Source organism: Chaetura pelagica, unplaced genomic scaffold, assembly GCF_000747805.2.
Source record: "Chaetura pelagica isolate M959 unplaced genomic scaffold, ChaPel_1.0 scaffold219, whole genome shotgun sequence".
Taxonomy (NCBI): Eukaryota; Metazoa; Chordata; class Aves; order Apodiformes; family Apodidae; genus Chaetura; species Chaetura pelagica.
The window spans coordinates 59,225-85,821 of record NW_009954552.1 but is presented as its reverse complement, the minus strand read 5'-3'; the positions used below and the strand labels follow the sequence as shown (position 1 = coordinate 85,821).

Genomic DNA, 26,597 nt, shown 5'->3' with positions numbered 1-26,597 from the left:
ATGCAAATTTAGGCAAAATAATTATATATTGGTGTCCTTGAAACATTAGCAGAGTTTCACAGTGTCGTTCATTATGTGTTGTTTTGTTTCAGAATTTTAAGCGTGAAGGTTGTTTTGAAATTAATAATTATTATTTCTTTTTATGGTATAAGTGGGAAGATTTTCTAATCAGTGTATTTTTTTTCTTTTTTGTTTTAAGAGTCAGATTTACAGATCTGTCAACATCAAGCACCAACGTGTTGCACCAAAAAGATGGAAGAAAGCTACCAGGCAGCTGTTCGAAGGGAGAGGACTCAAAGTATCCAAGCACTGAACTTTGAACTGAAGTACATGATTGTTGGTCATATTACAGCTTTTCAAGGTAGGAACTTTTTGGGGTATGGCAGTCCTATGAATAGTTTATAGTAGTATCCTCTGAGATGAAAAGAAAAAGCTCTTTCCTGTGTTTTTCATTTGTCTTGCATTGAATACTGTAGTCCCTGGCTTATTCTTTGGAGATCTTGCTTCTGGAAAAGAGTGATGGCACTTCATCTTGACTGGTATTTTAAGCATCTGCCTAAATCTAATTAGGAATAGATTTTAGCTTACACCTTGTTCATGTCTTTTTAAAAAAGATTGGCATGGATTTTTTTCAAGGCATTTTCAAATGTCACTTAGGTGCCTGATGTTTGTGCTTTTTGATATTGTCTTGTGTTGCCAAACTACAGGTGTAGAAAGTTAAATGATGCTGAAGCGTAAGCATTCTAACTGATGTATCAAATGAGAACACAGCTCTCTCTTTGTGTCTAAATGTTTCTATACCTGACAGGTAACATGGAGAGTGATCTGGTTTTAAGAAGTACAGCTACACAGTTAAATAAGAATGCATGAAGGAACTTGTGCTGAAAGTCTATTTTCATAACTCTTGCTGTTCTCAAAGCTACCTTATTCTATCAGGTTGATGTAAGTCTCTGCAGTTTCTTAATGCAGATGGTTATTGTACTACTAAAGGCAGGAAAATACTTGTCTAGGGTTGTACACTATACAGTGTTGAGTGCAGGAGACTTCTCCAGAAGGTCATATAAGCATAGACTGTGAACTTTAAATATATGAGAGTTGAGAGATTAAGTCAATCATTGAGTGATGGATCCAGCCTACTGACTTCTATGGGCCTAATTATGTGCTTAATTTTAACTTGCTGCTTTGCTATGTTTAGTACTAAACACCCTTGTGGAATGGGTTTTGAAAACAAGCCAATACTTACTAAAATACTAAGTATTGAGGTCTCTATGATTAAGCCTATTGTTACAATATGGTAGCTTTATCAAATGGTAGTTTTTTGTCTAGTTTCTTCCATTTCAGTGAAAATACTATTAATAAAAGATGTGATTGACAGTTAATAAGAGAGCATATTATCTAAAATTGACTATAAGCTATGGTGGAAATCTGAGAGATGTGCAAGGGAAAGACAAATTTCCTTCTGCTTTTAGTCATTTACCTCTCTTCTGTACCAATGAGTTAGAAATGGCATTTGGTTTATTTTCCTATTAATTTTAGAAACTTTTTAATATTCCCATGATTTAAAAATGTGATTGGCAGGTCCTTTGGAGGAGCACTGTAGTAAAAGGGTGACTATTGGCATTGTTTAATGATCATAAGTTATTCAAGCAATCTTTCAGTATCATGACTGAATAAAGATAAGGTCAGAATAGATTAACTTGCCAGCCCCTTTAGGTCAAACCAGCAGCTTTATTGTCCATTACTAATGAAGCCTTATGATGGAATGAAAGAAGTAGTTAGACATTTCACACAGTTTAAATTTACAGGCATCTTCTGGAGGCGAGTAAATAGGTTGCTTGTGGTAACTTGGTATGGCTTGCCTTCTGTCTGCCTTAGGTGGCAACACTTGAAAAACGTAACTTTTCTCTCTTGCATTAGGAGCTGCTTTTGTTCTTTGGTTTTGTCCCAGGTGTCAGTGAAAAGCCTTTATCTTGTGCTGTATAAACAGTCTGTTGCTAAGAGTAGTACTGTGTGAGACCTTTACTGAGAGAGAAGATCTTTGCATTGCATTAACTCTGAACTTTTGGTCTGTTCTGGTTTGTTGCTATTTTGAATGATAAAGTGAGCGTGCCAAAAGAACATTTAGAGTCTGAGAAAATAAATATCCCTATTTTAGAAGCTTTCAGGTGCCTTTCAGATTTCATGTTTCTTGCAGCAGTGGGAACTGGCACAGACTTGCTAAAAAAATGACAGTTTATTCATTTGTATGTGGTGGTGTTTACTTGCACAATTTTCATGCATACTTTGCTTTCTTTTACCTATACACGTTTTTAGTCCTGTTAGTGTAGTCAAAGCAAATCAGTAGTTAGCCTTGTTGTCTTCTGTTGAGGAGATTTTGCACTTTTAGCAGACAATGCTGTTAATATTATACCCATTCTGGTGAAACAATTTTCAAGACTAATACAGTAGAAGAAATGGATTTTTCAGTCCAGCTTTGAGAAAGTAAAGGTGGGAATTAAATTTCAGTAGGAAAAGAGAGCAATTTTTTGGAGTACTCATCTGATTTTCTTTCATGGAAGTCAAAAGACACTTAGTTCTGAGAACCTGCAATCACATACCACAAGTCTTAATAGGAAAGAGCTTTCTCATATGAGTCGAGTTTTGATAGGAGTTCAGTATTCCCTCTAGACTGCCTGGGTACTGTGGTTTACTGGACATTTTGAATTTGAAGAGGTTTTGTTTTGATATTTCTTTTTGAAATTGAAAATGTTATTTAAATACCTTTGCCCACAGAAATAAGACAATTTTCACAGGTGCTGGATTCAGTTGTGCAAAATAATTAGTCTGTAAATCTTGATGAAATATACCACAGCTGTGGGCAAGCTTGTTATTCTTGGGGTAATGCCCAGTCCATACATGTGGACAGCCTTAGCACTACAGTTCAGTCCTGCTTTTTTTTTTTCCTTTAAAGTTCTAGCAACCCAGTCCTTGCTCAAATACTTACTAAATCAAGCTTGGGCATGGATGTTTCTTCTCAAACTCCTTCCTCTAATTGTTACACCTGATTTGAGTAGGAAGAGGCACATTGGCATCAGATGCAGGCTGTAAAATGCCCTCCCTGATAGTAACAGGGCAGGACAGAAGCTGGAATCAAAGGGCCAGCTGGCTGCTTGGGAAGCTTGTCATCAGAGTCAGCTCCTGCAAAATTGTAAATTGTCACACAATGTTTTTGAAGTTTGACATGTTGAATGTAACCGGACCCCTGGGGTTGGAAAGCTGCTGGTTCATGGAAAGCTGCTGGATTCACTTTCTCTTAATATTCTGGTGCATGGTATAGCCTAAAAGTCATAACCATGGTATTAGTCACTGTACATATCTGTCATTAATGACTTTTTGCTCCAAATGGAGTCAAAGGCAAGAAGGAGTAAGTAAGAAGATGGAATGAAGCCATTCCAGACTGTAACAGGAACAGCATAAGAGGAGAATGTACCTCTTGTAATGATCCTAGTATGTCACCCTCTTGCTCTTACAGGTGACATTGTTTTAGATGCATTTTGGAGTGAGTCAGTTTGTTCCATCCAAAGATGTGCCCATCTTTGTCTTTGCTCCTGGGACTGCAGCCTCGAATGCCCAGCACAACTGTTTAAATGGATGATCAGACAGGATTCTTTAATTTTGTAACTTGCTTTACCCCTTGATAACAAGAAGATTCTCCTTTGAACTTACTAGGGTTGTTTTGAGGGGTTTTTTTGTCCCAAAGTTTTAAGGCTTGCATGTAAAAAAATGTATTGTTTTACCTTAAATTTGTGGTGATACTATGTGTTCCTTGGCACAGCCATCCTTCAGTTCCTTCCGAATTCCCTCATTCAGTCCTTTCATTCCTTCGGGACACTTCCAAGCAAGGCAACTGATTCATTGTTAGTGGATTAATGGTGCAGGTGTGCAGGGTGAAAGTTGCTGTCAGAAGAGGAATCAATAGTCTGACAGGAAAGTTTTGTTGTGGGCAGACAGCAGGGAGAAACCTGCCCTCCCTTTTCTGTGTCCTTTATGGGGTGTGAACAGGTGCTGTGTAAGGATCCACAGAAAGCTTGCCTCTGCTCCTGTCATCTTATGCTGAGGCTAATTTGAGGTAATGAGAATTCAAACACTGGCAATTTATTTGTTCTGCTCATGGTCTCTGCAGAGAGGCAGAACAAGATGCTTTGAAATTCACATCACATTTCAGTCATCAAGTTCACAGGTATCAGAGGTACAGCTAAAAGCTTTGTTTGAGCTCAGCAGTTTAAAAAATAAATTACTATTCTTTGCTGCACTTTTTGTTTTTAGAGCAGGCAGTAGGAATTGTTCACTCACAGCCTCTGAAGAGAAAGCTCTCATGAATGAAGGTATGTTGGTTGTAAAGCAGTAATTTTGTGTTGTTTCTCTGAAATAGCATTCATTTGACCTTGGGGGGTCAAATGGCAGGGCCAGGCATTTGCATATTCTCTCAGCTATGGGAGAGCAGATTAACTTTGCAGCACTTTGTTCCTCTCGCTTTTAACTCCAGTTTTGTCAAAGCTGCCCTTGTGTTTTTGCTTTTTAGAAAATGGGCTGATACTGGTTAGGAAAGTTCCTTGCCTCTGTTTCTAATAGCAGGAGTTGCAGTGATGTTGCTGTGAACAGACATTGCTTTGCCCTATTATCATCAGATCCAAGCAGGCAACTGGGAAGACATGAATGGTACAAGGCAGGTGGAAGAACTTGGTTGTTTTGCAGGAATGTAGCCCAGGACTCTTGGTTGTCAGTAAAATGCCTGAAAGTTAATGATCCAGGAAGTCCTTAAGCACAAAGTTTTCAATCTGACATCTTCCCTGGTGAGTGGGAAGGGTTGGCGGATTTCTGTGGGTCTTATCTCTGGGACCTGAGCATTCAAAGAAGTAAGTAACTTAGTACGCTAGCACTCATTGCCATTTGGAGTAAAAAACATTCTCTATGTTAATTTGGCTTGAGTTGTAGTGTTGCTGAAACTTATTTTTATGTAGGAATATGAGCTTGACATAGGGATGGCTGGTTATTGGTTTTGAAGTGCAATGAAATTTACAAAACAGAAAAGATTTTACTGGAGAAAAGCACTCTGGTTTGTATTTAATGACTGTATGAAGTGTAGTGACAATGCAAGAGATGGATGCACTCCAATATCATTGAGCTATTAAAAAAACCCCAACAAAACCAAACAAAAAGCCAATCATCAAAAGAAACCTGCAAGCCATCACCAACAATGCCTCTGGTTTCCTTTACTGCGGGGTTATAGAAATGCACAAGTGTTTTAAAATATTTTTTTTGTGATCCTGTAGTACTTGGTCTTACAGAATGCCAGGTTGGAAGGGACCTCAAGGATCATCTGGTCCCATCTTTCTAGTTCCTGTAGTTTGTATGAGATGGCTCAGCACCCTGTCAAGCTGAGACTTAAAACTGTCCAATGTGGGGGAATCTACCACTTTCCTTGGGAGACTATTCCAATGTTTGGTTGTCCTCATGGTGAAAAATTTACCTCTTGTGTCCAGTAGGAATCTCTTCAGGAGCAACTTGTGCCCATTATCCCATCTTTTCCATGTGACTCCTTGTAAAGAGGGCATCTCCATCTTCTTGGTAGGCACCCTTTAAGTACTGGAACGTGGTAATAAGGTCTCCCCTAAGCCTTCTTCTCTCAATGCTGAACAAACCCAGTTTTCTCAACCTTCCCTCTTTTATTCAGACAAATTGTTACCCACCTCTTTCCACCTGTGTAACCTTGCTACGTAGAGTTTTATCTGACCTTTGAGCTGTAAGCTGGCAGAACAGTGTCATTTAGTTAAGGCTCAGTGCAAACTGACTGCCTACAGACAGATAGGAGAGAGAGTATTTCTGTCCACCTCCTGTATACTATGCATTTCTAGCCTAATGCACCGTATTTCTAGCTGGAGTGAAAGCCTGTTTTATGTCTGCAGCCCAAGGGAGTCTGGAACATTCCTTTTTAGCTGTAGCTTTGCATGTGTGAACTGCATGCACATGGACTGCTGCTGTCTGTCTTGTGTGGGGTTCGAGGTGGGAGAAGACTGTCTTCATCCATATGACAAAACCAGCTTTTTTTTTTTTTTTTTTTGGCTGCTTCTGTTCTCTTTTGAAATTTAAACATAGCTCTTTATGGGGTGCTTTCTGTCTGTAAATCTTAAGCACTTTTGGAAAGGCTTTCAGTGTAGGTGTATTGGTGCTGGATGTGGATAAAGTGAGCCATGGGAGGGGAAATGTCTTTCCTGAAGTGGCACATCAGACAGGAAGAGGAAAGAATGCAGCTTAGTTTATCTTCCTGACCTCTTCTTATCCCTCTCAAAAAGTATTTCTGATTTCTAGACACTTGGAGGGGAAGGCAATTTTGGGTGATTGTAGTGTTGTGAAATGTTCACTTGAAGTCTGAGAGGCTCATCTTGGCCAGCTGGGCTACTTTGCCTTGTGGACCAGGTCTGTGTTTCAGAGCAGTGCAGTGTGAGGAAGGGATATTCTGCACCAACTCTTTGGTGAGATTATATTTTGATATTTTGCTATATTTGATATATTCCTTTATATTTGATACTACCTGTTCATAAATCCAGTGTCATCAATTGACACCATTAAGGTGTCATCAGTTTGGCAGAAGGAATTCCCCTGGTTTGTAATCCACTGTAAGACAGTTTATGGTAGGTGGAGGCAAAGAAAGATGAAGAACTGGTGGGGTAGGAGAGCCAGAGTCTGTTAGAAATGATCAGCTTGTATAACCAAGCAACTTGTATGCCACAGTGGTGCAGCATTACCTTTGTGGGAGATGGTCTTCTGCTTCTGCCATCCTATTTTTTTCCTCTTTATTGGAGGCATCTCGATTTATGAAATGTCAGCAATTGCCACGTTTCCTCTGCTGTATGTGGATACTGCCACATTGGGTGAGATTTCAGGGCCCCCTTGCAGTCTTGTTCAGTGGCTAGTAAATGAACAGGGAATTATATCAGAACTATGAACACACACTTCCCTTTTTTTACCTTACTGTTGCCTGGAGAATGATAATTGAAGAGCTTTGAGTTAGGCTGAGTTAGTTTGTGCTGGTGTAATTATCCATTGTTGGGTCCACTGACCATGAATGTCTCTTTCACCAGATTATCTTTTGGCCAGAAAAGAGTTGGCAATGTTGACCACATGTTGACTGCAATTTAATTATGCATCAAGTTGCTTGCTTTAAACATGCAGCCTACTAATGTCCTCTAAGGCTTTACAAGTCTCTTGATTTTTCCCATCCATCCTGTTTCATCTCCCACAATATATGTTATGAAAATCAGATATCTAAGGCTTTTTACTGTTTTCACTGTTTGTTTTTTCTCCAGGTTAACTGGATGCTACTGAAAAAAAATAATTTCTCTAGCCAAACTCCCGGTCACATTCTGTGTTTCCTTGACAGTTCTGTCTTCCTGCATCTTGTGTTTTCCAGTTTAGCTCATGCTACTAGTCACCTGTGATTTGTGATCTAAGTGTAAGTTCCTGTCACGGGTCAGTAATGCCAGTCTTTCATTCACTTAGTGTAAAAATTCAGATGGTACCTGTGGGGAACAGTCCATCTTCTTCCCCCCCACATAAGACTAAACAAAGAATGCCTTTCAAGTCAGCAAAGCGAGAGTGATGCCTTTTCATTGATTCACTCAAGGACAGAATGAACAGGCCTCTTGCCCTACCAGATAAGTGCAGAGCAAAGAAGCAGCACAAGGGTTGTGATAGCTGGCAGAAATATAAACAATAGATTAAAAACTGCTCCTAACAGAATATGTACCTGGCCAATGGTGATTGGCTAATTCAGACAGTACTTTCTCGAACAGTGGTCTCTGGTCCATAAAAAGAGAGCAGAATCTGCTGTTTCCTGCCTGCCTGGGACAAGACCCCGCTGCAGTACGTGAACCTGCCTGAGTGCCACTCCGCTGCGAGGAGAAGCGGAGAGGGCGGGGGGCGCCGCCTGTGCCCGCTCCCGGGGACCCTGCCTGCCCAGCCTGGACCGAACCGGACCGGAGAAGCCTGGCCAGCCTGCATCTGCCACAAAGCCACAGGACCAGAGCCCTGCCAGCAGCAGGAAGGGGTCGCCCCGGTTACTGGGACGCAGGTCCCCCTGCAGATCTCCAGCCGAGCCTGCCAGCGCTTCTGACAACTGCACCTACAGAAGGAAGGAGGGTAAATATACACACACGTACACACACACACACGCTCTTTAACTTTATTTAGTGGGCTCAACTCCTACCCTTTCACTCCATTGATTTACACCTCTCCTTTGGAGTGTGCCTTCATAAACCTTAGTGCCTTTGAATCCCTTTTCCAATATATGTACTTAGCTAACCTCTCCTGAACCTTGATCCCTTAGTTTTATTGTCCCTTAATAAATTGATTAATTTGCAAACTAAACATTGGTCTCAGTAACAATTTGTGAGCGGGGTGGGAGGGTACTTACTTCCCTCTTAGAAACAGACCCTCAGCGGCCGTTCCTTTGGGAGAGGCGGACACTCGGGGTTTGTTTTTTTTTAACAAACCTCTCCTCATTGGGGAGGGAAGTTGCAAAAACATCCTGACAGCCGGTAGCCCTCCGGTACTGGCTCGCGACAGTACCTTTTTGTGGTTTTTTTATGCTGTATTTCATGTTAGAGAAGTGTGTGCTATAAACATCCTCTTCACCTTTATTGCCTTCCTTTGGGTGCTGTTCTTAAAACTCTCCTTAGGGTCATGATAAGCAAAATACTTGTGAAAGGTCAACCAACAGATATGCTGAATTCTCTCACTGTTACACTGACCAGGTTTGTCATGCTTCTTGTCCTTTTTTGTCTTTCCTCCCCTGGTGGTAGTGTTTGCCTTGTTGGCAGCTCTGAGACAGGCACTGTGCTTTATCTTGGATCTCTGTAGTACCTGTGATCCTGGTGTTTCATTAGCATCCCTAACTGCTACAGTGATCTAAATAACTGACATGGGTAATTTCTGTGTATTTCTGTTTGCATTAATGTGTCCCCTGCTGTGTCTTGTTATTTGGGCAGGTTATTAGGAAGAAGAAATTACTAGTCTTTAAGATCACAGGAAAAATAAAGAAGAGGAATAATGGGAAATCACACTCTTTTGTCAAGAAATTGTGATGACTTTATGCTTTCCAAATACCAAATTCAAGTGGAAAACTTAATGAAAACCTAGGAAGAACATTTTTAAGTCTAGCCATGGAATGTAAATTACTACCTTAGAAACCATATCTAGTAATGAAGATCCTGTCCACTGAAGTCTTTATACTATAACTAAACCTAATGAGTACATTGGTCATAGCAGATTTCTTTTTAAATATAGGGAAAGATGATACCAATTCTTATTACACTGAAATGGCTTTCTGTCAATCACCAGTTGACAGTGATAATGTGAAGTCACCAGCATTGTGAGTAGTGCACTGTTAGAAGAGCTCCTGCATGTTGTATGCAGAATTGATTTATGAGATAATGTGCAGTTGTTTTTTAAAACTGCAATATGGAGAACTGTACTTGTGGATAATTGGATAATATTAATCTTGCCAGAAGATTAAATTGATAATAATTATAAACTTACGAGTATAAAAGTGTTTGACTAGCTACTAGAATTACAGTGCTGTTAGACTGTTAAGCAACAGTGTTATATTATTTAGGTATCTGTTACATTTAAAAGTGATTAAATACAGATTGTATAGAACCTTTTGGCCCAAAGCTTTGAAAGGATGGTATAATGCCATGTGAAGTGGTGAGATAAATATACATTAAGTACATTTAAAAAGAAACTGCAAATCATCTGGGTAAGTTATCTACTTAGCCTTTATAATAATCATGTAAACTTTATGAGCTTGTCTGGCTGTCATTTGATACCTAGAATGTAAACAATTCAGGGCAGGGACAGACTCTTCAATATCTATTTATAACAGTTCATGCAGTGTGAGTAAGGCACGTTGGTGCTAGAACAAGAAATCTAATGAACACACGTGTTTAGTCATCTTATAAATCTGTGTCCATGTTTCACTTGTCTGTTGTAATGATATTTTTCTTTATTTTTTATTTTCAGTACCTTGTCAGGCTGTTGACTGTATTTTCTCAGTATAAAAGCATGGTGGAAGTGAAGTCAAATAAATCAACAAAAAATTAGTTCAGATAGAAAACACAAAGCTGGAAAGAAAGTGTTCATTCTTAAAAGAAAAAAAAAATTTAAAAAATTAAGAAAAGCCACAAAAGTAAAGGGAGCAAATCAGTCTGAGGGCTTGACTATCTGGGAAGGCTTCAACACAGTTGCTATTGAGGACAATGTTTTTGTGACAGTGTTTATGGAATAATGTTTAGTGTGCTCTTTCTTCTGTTAGATTTATACTCTCTAATCACAACAGTGTTGTGAAATTTCCGTGTTATGGACTCGAAGGTTTTCTGCATCCTTTTGACTAATGGCATGGTATTTCCATAAGGGAGCATTACTGCTCGGTCTCTTAATTATATGAAGTCACCCATTACAGTAACTCTGCTCTTGGCCATGTGAGTACTTTTGGAATTAAGTGGTTCTCAGTGTCATCAAATTCAAATTCCTCCTTGCCTAAGTTATTTTGACATTTTGTGAAAAAAGTGGGTGAAGACCTGAGAAGCAGCATGTTCTGACAGAGATTTTTTTGAGTAGGAGTGTTAAGTGTATCAAGATAGTTCCTGCCCATAGCTTACTTGGAATAAATAAAAGAAGACCATTGACTGGCCTTCCATTTATGGGTTAGTTTATGTCAATTATAATTCAGCTTTTAATTACACATCCTTTTATTTTAAAGATGATTGATTGTTTAAACTTGCTTTTGTTGTTTTAGTGATCCTTATGTTGTGAGATGGAAAACAGGAGAAGCGTTATTTTAGTCTGTTTCTAGATGCAAAATTTTAGATATTCTTTGACCAAGAATATAGGTATTGTAACACTGAAACTCTTGGGCAATTCATTAAAAATAAGCAAAAAAGTGTTGAAGGTAGCAAACTAAATGCAAAGGAATGTTACAGGAAATCCTTACTTCATCCTCACTGTTGAAATGTATGTAAAAGCAACAGGATCACATTTTTCAGTATGAGATAGTAGTCTTAGTGTTTAGAAGCACGTTTGTAATTTTTAGATCAGATTTCAGTGTTTCTGCACTTCGTCTTTGTTTGTTCAAAATGTGCTTGTCAGAACTTTGTTACTCCAGAACGTCAAGGCTTTCCAGGTTGCCCACCAGTTCAGGGCATTGTGGTTAAAGGGGATGGGCTTTGATGATGCTTTCATTTAAAAAGAGGTGTACTTTATTTTAAGTGAGTTTATTCCTATGAGCATTTACCCTCAGGCAAAATATTTTCAAAACTTTTTAGCATTATAGTAAACTTTAGAAGAATTATAGATCTATATTTTTTCACCTCTTTGTTACTCCACTTTTCCCCCTCTAAACTTGAATGTTTTCAATTTGGGAATTTGGAAGTCTTGTGTGGTTATAAATACAGTCTTCTTCCATATTACTGGGGAAATGATTAGCCTAGTGCTGCTACCTAGCAGCTTCTTACTGACTCTAATTCTTCAAATGTTGCATAGAGCTCCTGCTTTTGATATGAATCTGAATGCTATTGATGATAAAACCTTACTAATTTTCTGTAAGATAGCCTCAATCCTGCCAGTACTATTTCTGTTGAAAGGAGGGATTTTTCTACCTACCTTTCTAGGCAAATATGTTGTCTAAATGGGGGATTGAGTTGATAGTGTAGCCGCATTAGCAGTTTCTTGTAATTTCATGTTATTCTTAAAAACAAAGGTCGGTGTTTCAGTAGACACATTGAAAACATATGTGTAAGCACATGACCTTTTTACCATTTGTTTGTTACTGTCTCCTCTGTGTTTAACAATGCTCTACCAGAGTGTTGAAGTGAATTTGTATAGTTGTGTCATGGGGAGAGGAGGGTTTAAGTAGAATTGGAGCTAGGCGGAATAGGATTAACCTGCAGTTTGCAGTTAGGGTAGGGTGTGATCTCAAACGCCTTAACTCTTTATGTGTGGCTTTGTATTCTAGGACGAGAATGCCTCATTTTGAATTACTGGCATGTGGTAGTTTTGAATGAGATACTATTCCAGTCGCCTGTGTGTTACAACACTGCATCACTCATGTTGTTTCCCAAGACTGTGGATCTAGGAGGCTTTGCAACCTTTTTTTGACAGAACTGATTTAACAATTGCCTTGGTAGTCACAAAAAAATCTGGGGTATCTGCAGACTTAATGTGAGAATATGACTTGGAAGTAAGGAATTTATGGGGTCTGTCTTCCTCACATCCTCCCAAATCTTTCCCTCAGTCTTGTAAGGCTATTCACAGCTTCTAAAGGGTGGTTTGTGTAAGATTTGAAAAAATCCAACAGCCATGCCCTGTCCTGCTGAGGATAACTGCATCTGCTTTGAATCTGTAATAGTAAAGGGAAAGGTTTGAGAGAGTGGCTCACTGCTTCTTCCTGTATTAATACTGTCTTTGATGTATCATGCTAAAATTCGGATCCCTGCAGATGTTTTAAGTTTGGAATGGAAGTACTGATTCGAATGTTAGTGGATTCGTATTATAAAGAAGAGCTTTACTAGCTAGTTCTTGCATTTTTTGCCTTGACTATTTTGTGTAACCTTCTCTGATTTGTGTGGTCCATTTCTTGGGAAGACTTCCTTTAATTTTGAGAAATAGGTGTGTTTGTAGGAGATGTACTAATTTCTTTGCCCGTTTTATTATTGCTTTTGTTAAGTTTCATAGTATTATTCAATGTAAACAGAAGGCTGTGAGCAGGAATAGTGGCTTTCCATAAAAATAAATAGTATTTTAGAGGTGCACACGTAGAAACATGGTACTTTTAGATATCCCTTTCTTCTCCTGTTAGTGGTATTCTGAGAAAGCCTCTCCTTGGCCTCTGTCTAGTGTCTGCATCTTCCATGCATGACCAGCATTCTTGGAATGCTGCAGGCCCTGTGCCCCTTTGGGGCACCTCATATAGAAGTTGCTGCTCCAGAAACCACTTCTGGTTCTTTCTCTCTGACACCAGGTTTAGCTTGCCCTAGCTCTGCTCAGCTGCAGAGTTCTGTTTGCCTGGATCCATCCAGCAGCTTTCATAGAGCTGGACAGGTAGTAACTGGGGGCTGATAAATAGCGCTCTGAGAAATACAGCTGACCAACAGAGCAAAACCAGTTGTCTAAGCTAGAACTTCCTTTCTACATGTGTTTAATCAGTTTCTCAAGTATCATATCCTGTTTCTTTTTCTCTTAGTAGTTTGTGTCCAGGTTGTGTGAAAGTCATAACAGAAAGTATGGTGAAACATCTCTGGAGAACCTTCCTTCTCTTTCTGTCCATACAGAATCCTCTAAGGAAGTGTTTTGTCACGTGGCAAAGATGTGCTTTTTTTCCTTCTGTGGACTAAATAAAAAGTTACAACTCAGGGCTGCTTCCATGCCTGACTCAATGGGAAATGGTACAGATTCTCCTAAACAATTATTTTCTTTGTGTAACAAGATAAATTAAGATCTTATGTGTGTTAGGAGGGAAAATTGTACCTTTGTGGCATTATGAAATTGAGGTTATTTCCGAGTAACAAGAGGACTATATCTGTGTCATAGTCAGCTGGATTGTTGGGGTGGGAGGTGAGCCTCAGTAGTTTTACTGGTGCCATGTCCATTGCAGGATCTGAGCCCTTCACTGAACGTGATCAGAAAATGTAAACATCCCCAAATTTATTGCCAAAAATGGTTACATTTTAGGGGCACTAGCAAATCGATGTGAAATTAAAGAAACCTACAGGAGGTTAATCCTTTTAGACCAGGCTACTTTGATACTAGTTAAAGGCAAAGTAAATCCTGTAATAAGCATCAGTGCAATGCAGAAACTTGGAAAATAACTTCCTAAACTGGCTTAAGTTAAACTGATGTAATGTTGTATGGGTGGCCCAATGTACTTAGGGTATGTGTAAGATGTTTTTTGTGCCCTATAAAGAAGGCAGCAACTTCAAGTGTGAGATTTGGGTGTGCAGAGTGCTTTTTCAATGCTGCTTCAATCCTACTGTCATTGCAATGACTTTGCATGAGTGCAGAACCACTGAAAGGTACCTTTGTGTACAGAATGCTCTCTACCTGTATGCTCTGCCCCAAGCTGCATCTAGGACTCCCTCCAGAAATATCTCTGACTCTGCTAACACTACCTGGTTCCTACTCTTTCTGCAGCAGTGACCATTGCTGTAGAGCTGGTTTCTGCTTCCCAAAAATAAGAAATGTGTGAACTGCCAAGATGTTTGGTTCATTTTCATTGCTGTATTCTGCCAAAGTCCAAAAGCTGATCCAGTGCTTCAAATATGTGCATATTCTTCTTGTTAGTGAAATAATTCTTAGTTGACCCATCACAGGCAGCCTGACAGGCACATCCTTCATCTGATCCTACTTTTGGTATTGCTGTGAAGTCTTGCCATGCTTCCTGGAGCAAAGCGTCAGAGCCAAGGCAGAAAGCCATCAGAGGAGAAAACAGCATGAAGTGGTAACTCGGTCTTCATGTATGTAACTTATCTCAGTACTGTTTGGAATTGTGAGAGTCCACCTGGGCACTGGAAATTAAATAAATTTTATTGATTCAAAAGTGCTTGCTCGAGGAATTCCAACTGAAGCCATTGCCATCCTGGAGTTACTGTAAAGATTTATATACCTTTAAAATAATACTTTTCACCCCAGCAGATGTCATCTCCAAGTATCAATCTGCTCAATGGTGGATGTTAGTAGGTGGATATACTATCAGTACAGGACAAAGCAGCTCTTGCCAAGATTAATATTTTTCTTTACCTAAGTCACAGGAATCAGAACTGGTCTTTTCTGGTTTATATTTATTTACATAGTCTTTAGAAAACTAAATGAAGCATTCATCTTGACTTTGGTCCAAAAGCAGTTAAAATTCTGGTAGCCTTTCCACTGATTTAATTGAGCTTGGACCCTGGCTCCAAGGATAGAAGGAAACTGACATTTTTTAATTACAATTGCAAAGAAAAGGGGAGGCTTCTGTTTCCTGAGTGAAGATTACTTTATTGGGATGTGCCATGGAATATATTGCTAAGTGGCAAATGAGTGAACCACAATTGGTGTGAGCCAGCTTGAACTCATTACTGAAAGCCTCCTCCTGGCAACCTCCAATGCAGCTCACAAAAATGGATTCCTGTGAGAAGGATCATTCATCTGCTCCTACTGGGGGATGATAGGAAGTCAGAAAGTGCCAAAAGAACATAAAAGATACCAGTACTTTTTTTTGTGTACATATATAGGGAGGCAGGCATGAGCTTTTTTCATTTGAATTTAAGAATACAATTTATGGACTCTTACTCTGACAGTAACGGTAACACCTGACATCAAGCTAACCCAGCAGAGTATACAAGCTCAGGCATGCTCTCTCTTTGGGTTCTGAATCTTCACACAAATCTCTCCAAAAGCTCTGGGCATTGGTTTAAGATGGAAGGAGAATCAGCCTATTTGCAATCTGGCCTGGTGATAGGGACCTCTGTGTGTGTGGGAATAAAAGTGTATTTGGTAGGTTTGAAAGCATGTTAGCCTCAACACTATTTTTTCTCTTGTGAGAAGGATTGTCCAAGAATTCAAAGACAAAAAAGACATGTAGAAAAAGCTGTATTAAAAGAAATACTTACCTACATATCTACCCACTGTATTCTAAGAAATCATGGTCTGATGAATAGCAAAGAAAATAAGCCCAGGGATGGCACAGCTTCAAGGAAGAAAGAACTAATGAAGGGTTCTAATACTTCTTAGTTATTTCTATCTGAAAACGGATTCTTTTCTTAGCTGCTTGAAGATGGAGTAAGTTGAATGAGGGCTTTTGAGTTACACTAGGTATAACTAGTGTGAATTGCAGCAGCATGAGACCCACAGTAATTTATCTTGTGATGGCAGAAACTAATCTGGTCTGAAGATGATTCCTGGTTGTGTAGAGGATGAAACATTCATTTTCCTGTCATCACTCAAGGCAGTAGTTAGTTTTCTCTAATTTTATAATCTGTCTGAACAGAGGAGTTTTTAGGCTATAAACTTCATTTAAGGACATGATTTCTTGTGTTTCCGAAGTCACCATCAGGGTATTTTCTTCAAGCAGGCATCTTTTCCATAGGCCTGCTTTTGATCTTGTTTTGACTGGTGGGTTTTATAGCAATTTCTAGTGACTTTTTATTTCAAGATCAATAAAACTGAAATACTAAAAGCAAAAAGCAGGCTTACAACTTGCCCTACTTCCAACCCACCCACTCCTTCCGTTGCACACTGAGCAACACAACTTTTGGGACTGCTGTCGTATCAAGAGGCACCAGAACATGTGCTCTGTTTGGTGATGCAGCACAAGGTCCTGTTTTAGCAGGAGTCAAAATGGAGCTGTTCTGGCCTTAGCATGTCCCTTAAAATCTATGTAGTGAGATGACAGGCCTGAGAGATGGGAATCACAGTTAAACATGAATATATCCATCTGATTTTCATAAGAAAAAAATAATGAAGAAAAGGCATGTAATCCAGTACCTCAAAATCTGAAGACCTGGGAGACACTTGCAGTGAATAAGGGTGGTAGATAGCAAGATATCCAAGTTCTTGCTCAGTGTGAGTGTTGGGATGCCACCATGCCTCTCCGTTCAGGCCAAGAAAGAGACTGTAAGCAGAATAACGTGCTTTTAAATGTCCTTTCTTGAAAGAAAGGAATAGATGTGATGGTGCTGTGTTGCTCCTAGTTAATAGGCTAGGGAACTTGAAACAAATTCATTTGAACAGTTGTGTTTGAACCCAACAATGGGACAGGTGGAAAAGTTTGGGAACAATGACTTGACTCTCAAGGTATGTAGTTGTCTGTTATATTGTTGCCTGCTACCCTATTCTGCCTGCCCTAGGACTTGCCTATAGCTTTTCTCTGCCATTGTTAGAGTGCGAGGGACCAGGCAAGAATCCCCGCTTCATGAGAAGACTGGAGGAGCACTGACTGGCATGTCTCCTCTTCACCACATGCTGTGAACTCACAGCTAGGTTTTGCTTTCAGTCTCCTTAGAGATATGTAAGTTACTTAGAGATCCCAGTTACTTGTCCACTTGTCTGTGTAACTATTCCCAGCCATCATCACAGATCTAAGCAATCTGGGCTGAGCTGAATCTCTTCAATGGTGGAGTGTGTGCTCTACTGAGTGTCTGCAGCAACCAGATCCACTTGAGATGCTTGAGGTCTTCCAGCTTACGAAGATAGACATGCTGTAGAGTATGGTATATCTAAGGAATAATTTAAACACTGAGTATATTCTTGTTCTGCCAACCAAGTTTCTTGTCTAAGGACAATAACTCTTTCTCATTTTCTTTCACAGCCATTCATAGTGACTCACTTATTCCACACGTCAGGTTTAGCTCTAGATTCCTGTGCTTTAAAGACAGACTCATGCTTAGGTTCTTTGTTGGTTTGCGACCAAATAATTCAGTACTCTGCAGGTCATCCGATTTGATTTTGTACAAGCTTGTGGTCTGCCAGGAAATGAGTTGCAACAGCCTGAGGGCTTTTGAACAAAGTAACTCAAGTCAATTTACATACTAACCTTTGAATTTCTCAGATTCACATGCATAATTTGTTTGAATAAAGATTTGGATATAAAAATGGAATTAAACCTTTATGATGACCTTTAGAGTAATTTGGACGTGTTTTCATCTTGGCTTGCTCTTTAAAACCTAGGCAGTTACTGATCCATGATATGGGTAATGAAATTTTATCTGAAACTGTTTTAATGTTTGTGTTGATCTGTAAGTGTGAAGTGGCTCTTTTCTTGTTAGTATTAGGATGCTATTTTTGCTTTGTTTTCAGTGTGATTTATAAGCATGAAGAGATGTGTATGTGTTTATTTTTAATTTTGGACTCAATTTAGATTCCATCTTTGGTTGTGCTTCCTCTAAGGGAGGGGGTAGTCTTGAGGTTTTTGGTATTAAACAGGTGTACTCTTCAATTTTTAAATAACTCATTAAATGTGCATACTTTTTTGGAAGCAAAAACTCCTGAATGTTTTTAATTCCATATAGTTTTTACAGAGTAAAACTGACTCTGCTACTTGAAATGTCATCCTTTTTGTGTTTATAACGTGTGTCACCAGTGATGTTGATGTTGTTTGATTAAAACGAATTAATGAAAGCAGAGATCTGTACTTGATGTTTTAGAAGTGGCAATTTAAGGGAAGTTGTGTGAATACCCTTTATGATGGAAAACCACGTGATAGTTTCAGCTGTACGTTGTTTAACTAGACTTGATACAGGTTGGCTGGTGTTAATACTTGAGTGTTTTAAATGCTGTTATACAAAACAAGCTCCAGAATTTACTTCAGAAATATTCTAAGTTAGGATAGTGTGCAGTCAACACCCAAAGTGTAGGTCAGATGGAAATACGGGGTAGGGGGGGACGTCATTGCCAAAGCATGTATGAAAACCTAACAAACCAGAGCTACTGAGAGGCAATAATCTAGGAATGGCATTACTGGTAGACATGGTCACAGTCATTTTCTTTATCCCAGAAGAATAAAAAAATAGTGGGAAAATCACTGAATCACTTCTTTTCTGCCAAGGATCCATTTTAAAAATCTAATTATGAGGTGCATCAGCACGTCTGAACTCATAACTTGTAGGCCAAGAAGAGCACGCATTGTGATTTCATTTATGCAAGGAGATTTCATTATGCCACTTTACTGCAAGGTCTGAGGAGTGACCTTGTATGATTTGCTGTATGGCTGGAAAAACACATTGTGATAAGGTAATACGGACACTATAAGTTGAGGAACACAGTTAATCAAAAGTGTATGCATACATCTGAGTGGTTCTGGGAAGAATGAAGAAAAAAACCAAGAAAACCTTCTTTCATTTTTTGTGGAAAATGAAATCTTTTTCAATCAGCATTCTTAAAGTGTGGCAGTCCTTTCCAAAAGAACCCATTCAGCATATCAAGGGGCCCTGGGAGTTCCCTGCTGGCCCTCTGTGGGATTAGTGTGTTTCTATTTTACAATTCATAGACTTGACTCAAATTAAAGATAGACTGAATCTTAACTCTGTTAGTGTTCTGGAACATCTCTGAATAACTGAAGCTGTTTTCCCCCAGCACAGAAACAGCGGGCTTTACAGCTGTATCTCTAGTTGAAAGATTCCCATTGATAATGATAAAATTCAAGATTAATATAACTAAAAATCCCAGATAGGTCAGCACTAGCAGCACTTGTGGCTCCTTGCACTTTCAAATCAAAATGCTGCTGTTGCATTAGAGTATCAAAAGACAAGAGCTCTCAGTGGCTTGTTGCTAAGAAAACCATAGCCCAGCAAATCCCCAAATATCTACATACACCCACACGTGGGCATCTGTGTGCACATTTCAAATGTCTCAAACTAATTTTTGGTAGTTTCTCAGTTTAGGCAGCAGGATTTCCTGCTGAAAAATATTTTTAAAGTACTTTCCCAGTCACACTTTTTATTAAATACATATTGAATGTGTCTGCCTACAGAATAAATGTATTTCAGCTATATGGCTCAACAATGAGCTAATCTTAAAAAAAATATAAAAAATTAAAAAGGCAAAAACCAAGAAAAAAGAATTACTTTTAGTAAAAGAAGCCAGATGCTGACTAAATCTATGCTGGGGAAAGAAAATCCCTGTAAATTCAATACTTTTCATTGAGTCCCCTTAGTGAAATTATATCTAGTGTTTTGGTTCAATGCAATTCTTAATGTAGTAACATCTTGAGGCTCGAGAGGCTCTATACTCTTTCCAGAACAATAAATCTCTGTGAGGGTGTTGCACTAGGTTGGGTTTAGTGTATTTGACACTAGGGTAACTCGTGTTGCCTATTCATGAATTCTTTGTGTTGTTTTAGTAAAATCTGACAAATTCTGCTTATTCAGTACAGCTTCCAATAAAAGAAAGTAATGTCTTTTTTGTTTTCAAAAATATTGAAGTGTATTTTTAAATTAAAAAACCCCACCATTTTAACTTTTTAAGGCCTAGTGAAACAAAGAATGTAAGTCAAGCAATAATTATTACAATAGTATTAAGTGACAGAGCTTCAAATAGAGGTATGAAAAGTGTGTTAAGGCCTTGATTTAAATCTGCCAGTCAGAGCTGGCCAGCTTGTATTTGGCCTGTAGGCTCTGCAAACACATGGTGCTACTGAAGGTAAAGTTAAGAACATGCAGATAAGACTTCAGGAACCATATTTTAGCAATGTGTGTTTCTTTTGTTGTCTACTCAGTTCCCAGTTTTCAGTAAAACCAGGTTATCCTTTAAACTGGATGAAGTTACTGATTGGCAGTGAAGAGCGTTAGATTTCACACCTCTTCTTTGGACATCTTGGAGTAGAGGTTTTTTAAGGTCACCTAAAGAATGCTCAGAAAGGTATCTACTCAGAAGTACTTAGTGGAATAGCTTTTTTAGAGCTTTATCTCTTCCAAGTTTTCCAAGTGCCATGTCAATACCATGCATCTTTGGTTTAGATCTTCTAGGTCAAACTCCTTGGCAGTAAAAACTCCAACTTTAGAGAGCAGAGAAGTCTTTAGCTGTCTATTTTCAGCTGTGTATGAAAAGGTTGGAGAGTGCCAGGAGAGCTTTAGAATCAGAGGACCCCAGTTTTATTGCATTTTTAAGTGGCTATTCACAGCAACATAGGGGGTTAGTGGCTTCTGGGGCAGAGGAAGGATCACCTGACACCCTGAGCCTGCAGGAAAAAAAGGAGGAAATTCAAAATCTCTCTAGTGATGCCTTGGATAAAATCAGTGAAAGAAAGGCTTGAACTCCATGAGAAGAGAGGGCATTGTAGTTTGTGGAAGATGGGAAGGAGTTTTCTATTGCAGGTATAGAAGATTCTGGAGGCCGGGGGGCAGGGGGGAGGGGGAAGCTAGAAAGATTCAGTATGTGTGTTGATGATGTCCCTGAAGAGGAAGCTGGCAGTAATCCCATTCTCTTCATTCAGAAACTTTTATTATTCAAGAGTCAGAGCTTCCTGGCATGGAGTCTGAGATTTTGGAAGGAAGCTACTGACTTCTGAAGCGTCAGGTTTTGATAGGAGTCTAAAGGGTTTAGGCTCTTCTCTTTTGATAAGAGTAGCTTAACTAGTGCTCTCATAGCCTGATCATTGCCCCCTTTTGCTTTCAAGTGAGATAATTCAAGTTGGTCCTTAAAAGATCAATTCTGTGTGTATGCTGGAGAGGGAGTTGTCAGAAGCTTGTTTGTGACTAACAATGCAGTGCAGCCCAGCAATCAGACAAGCTCATCCATCAAGCCCAAGATGTTCTTGAGCAATCAGCTCTGATTCCCTGAACCAGGGTTTTCTAATTAATTTTGTCAGTAGAATATTTTTGTCTTCTGATAATATCAAGTCTTGACTGTAGCACTGGTTTTTGTGTAGTCACAATGCAAACATTTTTACAGTCCAGAGAGATTCAATAGTTGGTGTTTGTGCAAGGTTTTTTCTTGCAGCAGCAAATGTTTAGAGAGCACAAGTTCGAGATTTGCGTGAGGTTTGCAGTATTTGTCTGAACTTACCTTTCCAAATGGAATGATTACTAGACTAAACAACTGCCTTTTTAGCAAAACCTTCCTAAAATGGAATAAATAATGTCTTCACTTGATAACCTGTGTGTTTGATAGTCAATCTTCAGATACTTTATGAAAGTAGAAAAAGCACCTTGTAATGGTCTATTAGTGTTATAGAACAAGAACACTAAAGTCTACAGTAGATTTATTTATACTTTTTTGTCTCTCTTTTGAATCTTTCCCAACCTTATTACTACATATTAATTTTTCCTGTAGAAGGATACTCCATCTCAGTATGTCTGCCTCATTTTCCCTTTGTGATTCAGTTGCTCTCAGTCTGAGTTTTACAGCCCCAGGCTTGAAGTTGAAAGATTCTCAGGGGCAAGGAAAGGGCCTGGCAAGCTCTGAACTGGTAACAACCTTGACAAGACAAACAAAAGACTATGTTGATATCTCTAACACCAGCTGCTCTCTGGTGCTGAAGTACACAGAGCCCAGCCTAGCCAATACTAGGCACAAAACAGAGACAAAATAAGAACAAACAGCTAAACAAAAGAGTTTGCTTGGTGAGAAAATAGCCTTCTTGGGGTTTTCCACTGTTTTCCTTCTATTCTCCAATGAGAGATTTTGGATGTGTGGCTAAGGAGTTAAATGACAGCAGCCAATCACTTTATTCTATAAAAGCTTGGTCCCATCTTTGATTGGGTAGACTCCCATACACTTTCCCTAGGAGGGTGCTGGGTCTTCTTTCCAGCAGGGAAACCCACTCCAGTGGTTCTTCCTCAGAAGTTGAGAAATTAGACAAGGGACACCTGACTATAAAAGGGTGAGAGATAGCAAATTCCTGTATTTTAATCAGCCAGCTTTAAATATTAAGGAATCTTTTACTGTTGAGTTCTAGAACTTTAAGACTTTATCATCCTTTTAGAATAATTGTGATTATCATATTATCACCTTGCTTAGGTATTAGTTTAACAATTGTTTTACGTCTAGTATAAGGCCTACTGATAAGTAAATTGCTAGCATTCAAATGGCTAACCTCTGCCACCTGAGTATTAGTTGTGCATTTTATTTTTAAGATAACCTTTTTGCATTAATGCTTAAACATTCTGTTCTGCTACTCTAATATCCCAACACTCATACAATCCAGTTGTGTTCTTTTCTTTTTGTTGTGCTGTTTATAGTAAATCTTGTTTTGTACATGTGCCTTTCCTCTGCTATCTCACCCTGTTTGGGACAATTAAAAAAAAATATCAGTTTTTTTTATTTTCAGTGACTGTGCTTCAGAAGTGAGGATAAGCAAACTTCTATGCCTGACATGTCTTCCTGTGTGAGCATTCAGAAGCATTACAATAGCAAGTGATAGGGAGCAGCACTTCTGGGACAACTTCCCTTGAGTGGACAAAATTGCCATTTTATAGTCATGATTTGGCCATGTTCTGTGGAGAAGATGACACCAGTCTTTTAATCTTTCCTGTTCTTTGTCCAGGGTTTGAATCTGTAGTGACAGACCATTATTCCTCTGTGCTGCTCTAGCATGTTGGCTGTCATCCACCTCATAGGAACACCACTGACATACACTCTGGATCTTGCTTTTTAACTTTCCTTTTAAGAGGGCTCAGTGATTGCTATGCAGAAAAAGGAAATCAACTACTTTTACTGTTCTGAACTCTAAAGGAAGGGACAATTCATGTTGGAAAGCAGTGATTTTAAGAATTCTTTTGAAGAAAACACAGTTATGCTGTGGCAATAAATGCTGCAAGCTATCAGCAAGGCCAAATGCTTATTATGATTCAGACAAGGATTAAGTGTATTGTGTATATCTCTCAGAGCATGATTTATAACGGACAGTAGTTTTTAAAGAGTTCATTTTTCAATATAATTTTTCTTTATTTTTCTGTAAAGAAACTCAGATACATGCAATGGTTGTAAATGGACCAGCACTGCACCCCACAATGTGACCATTTCCCCTGCTCCCAGCCTCCCATATTTCTGTTCTAATGTCCTATAGAAATTGAACTACTCTTCACTTTACATGTCATTTACTTTATGCAGTGAATTGTTTAAAGCAACAAAACGGAACATTAATGAGCCATTCAGATGATTTTTACTAAAATGAAGCCTTTAATGCTGTGCTGCTTGGTTTCTTGTAATATCAAGTTGGATGCTTTCTGGCCAGAAGAATAATCTTAAGAACAGGACTTTAAAAGGAAAAGTTAAAAACTTCAGGTGTGCATGCAGATGCTAAAGCAGTGCATCACCCTTCTTTGCACTTAGGAAAATGGGGCTTTGTTAAGGACAGGGAGAGAACTCCCAAAGTAGCCTTAGATTGAAAAATGAACTCTGTAGTGTTTTCTGGCTGGTTCACTCATACAGAGCCTACTCTTCGTGCCTTTGAAAGTGTGCTTTCATATTAATCAGAAATTTCAAACCCAAGGGATACAACATAAGACAGGAGATTGGCTTAGTAATTATGCAGTTGAAACTCTTCGTTGCTCCACGGAGCTGGAATTTGAGAGAGCATTCATGTTACGCTGCAGGCATCCAGGCTTTCAACTAAGCTGAAAAGAAGATGAAAGTTCACATTTGCACTTGTCCATAGGGCTGGTTTTGTTTCAAGTAATATGCCCAACACAAGGCATGTCCTAGGCAAGAGAACTGACGGTGTCCTATAACTTCAGACAAGCACAGTTCAGGAATCGTAACTGATAGAGCTTTGTTATAACTGATAACTACACAGAATCTTCATGGTTGGAAAGAGATCACCAAGTCCAACCACCAACACAAAAAAAACAGTGCCTGACTACTCTTTCAGTTTAGAAATTCTTCCTAATATCCAATCTAAACCTTCTCTGCTGCAACTTCAGACCACTTCCTCTGGTCCTGTCATCATTTTCTTGGGAGAAGAGGCCAACACCCACTTCCCTAGAACCTCCTTTCAGGAAGTTGTAGAGGGCAATGAGGTCTCTTCCTCAACCTTCTCTGCAACAATGTTAGGTAGTGCTAGGGAAGTGAGGACATGCAGGAGAAAAATCATTGCATTCATGTGTATGAATACCTGTGTGGTTTGAACCACATTCTTGGTAATTTTTCTCATTTATGGACTGAAATACACTACTTCCTATTATTTTGTTTAGAAGTAGCACACGGAGGAATTCTGCAACAGGGATCACAGGCCTTAAAGAATTTGACCCAAGTTAAAGCTAAAATGAAGAGAAATCGGTCTGTCCTGGTACAGTTCATTAATTTGTGAAGTTTGTCCCTTTTTCCTTGAAATGATGCATTACAAATTGTGCACACAACTTAGTTGTGAGAGACTTAAGTACTTAGAGTAACTTAATAGAATATGGTTATATATTTGTGGGTTTGATAAATAGGCATCAGTAAACAAGCATTCATTCAAAAATATCTGTTCTCCACAATATTTTTGGTGAGGCATCATAATATGACTTAAATTCAAATATTTAAGGAATTCCCAGAAAAACAAATGTTACTTCCTTTTCTCATCAGTGTTGTTTTCCAGCACAGCAGATGTTTAATAAAATGACCTAAAGTGTTGTTCTTCACTAGTGATGATTTGCAGACAAGGTCAATTTACAGATGTGGTCTTAAACCATTTAGTTGAATACGAATCAAGAAACAAGAGAATGTGTCTAGTATCTGGGATTTTTTATTAAAATCCAGCCTTTCAGAAAGACTTCTGTAGGGATATTACATGCTTTTAATAGTTAGGAAGAGATTTTTCAGATAATAAGGGGACCGAAAACAGTGCCCACATGATGTCAGGCTGTTTCACTTCTGTTGCCTCCTCCATTGTGCTTGCTTAAGTGTTTGTGTACGTGTGTTGTGAACCTGTTACTAAACTGGCACAGCAAATGGTTGTTTAGCCACATGAGGACCTTGATAGTGTTTGCAGTTTTGCAGTGGCTGTGGGCTTGGACCCCTTGCAGGGAAACAAAGCACTGTCATGAAGCCCTGGTGTAGATGCATGGAGCACTTTGAGTCTGTTGCCAGCAGCTTACTCCAAGCACGTTAAGTTTCATCAGTGCATTAAGTGCATCTGCTCAGAAGATGAAGGTACAATGTTTGGTCAATTCACAGTACAGCATCCTGTGTGCTTGCTTTTGTGTACAGGCAAAGCCTTAAACTGTTGAGGTAGAATAGTTTAAGCTGATTTCTGTAATTTTCCAAGATTTAATTGAGTTTCCAATTTGACCTTCATGACTTCTACGAAGAAGTTTTGCACGGGTAAAATCTTCATGCTTCTAATAAAAGACAAGGCAGGAGCCTCATTAACGTTATTGCTGTGATATCAAGGCAAGTTCTCATGTAAAACTGACATCGCAGAGCCCATGCTTAATTTGGTGCCAAAATTCTTTCCTGGAATACTCAACACAGGAACAGCAGGACACACCAAGAAGGCTGGTAAGATTTGCAGTCTGTGGTCTTTAGGAATTTCCTGTATCAGTACACTGGTTTTGAAAATTCCTCTTAAATGTCAAAGCTTATCTTAAAAATGTGTTTTTGTTTTAATCATGCCAGTTTAGTTTAAAAATAGGTTCAATTACATTGCTTTCAGTGTTTAGAAAATTTAATTTTTTTCTAGGTAGTAGTGAAGTAATTGTTTTTAAAGGCATGAGATTTTATGCCTATAGTTTTATCCCGGTTACTGCATAGTCTAATGAAAAATACAAACTTTTGAGTGCAGAGTTGAGTAAAATACCCAATTTTTAATTCTTTAGGATCAGAGCCTCAATTGTGAATATTGTTAGCTTTGGTTATCCCAGGTGGTAAAAGGACAATATTATAACCTAGATAGAACAGATTATTGAAAACACATGTAGTTTAGACTGTGAAAACATCCACTGAGATTGTAATGGAGAGAAGAAAGGTCAGTGACACCATTGCCTGCAGTTCAGAGATTTCTCAACTTGTACTGCTCTGAGAGATTAAGTCTGGCAGCATGGTGACAAAATAAATGCAGCTGTATTGCTTCCAGACATGAACTGTCTCATGGAGAGTTAACTTGAGTGTCA

The 26,597-nt window shown here is 38.9% G+C and overlaps 1 protein-coding gene across 1 annotated transcript in view; it reads left to right on the top strand.

Moving 5' to 3' along the window:
- The first annotated feature begins 207 nt into the window (after positions 1 to 207).
- Positions 208 to 26,597, top strand: part of LOC104395378 (glypican-5-like) — a 57,147-nt gene continuing 30,757 nt past the window's right edge. The window contains exon 1 of the mRNA XM_010005068.1: positions 208 to 361. Within this exon, the coding sequence (XP_010003370.1) occupies positions 253 to 361 (109 nt within the window). The 5' untranslated portion in view covers positions 208 to 252. The remainder of the gene's footprint in view (positions 362 to 26,597) is intronic.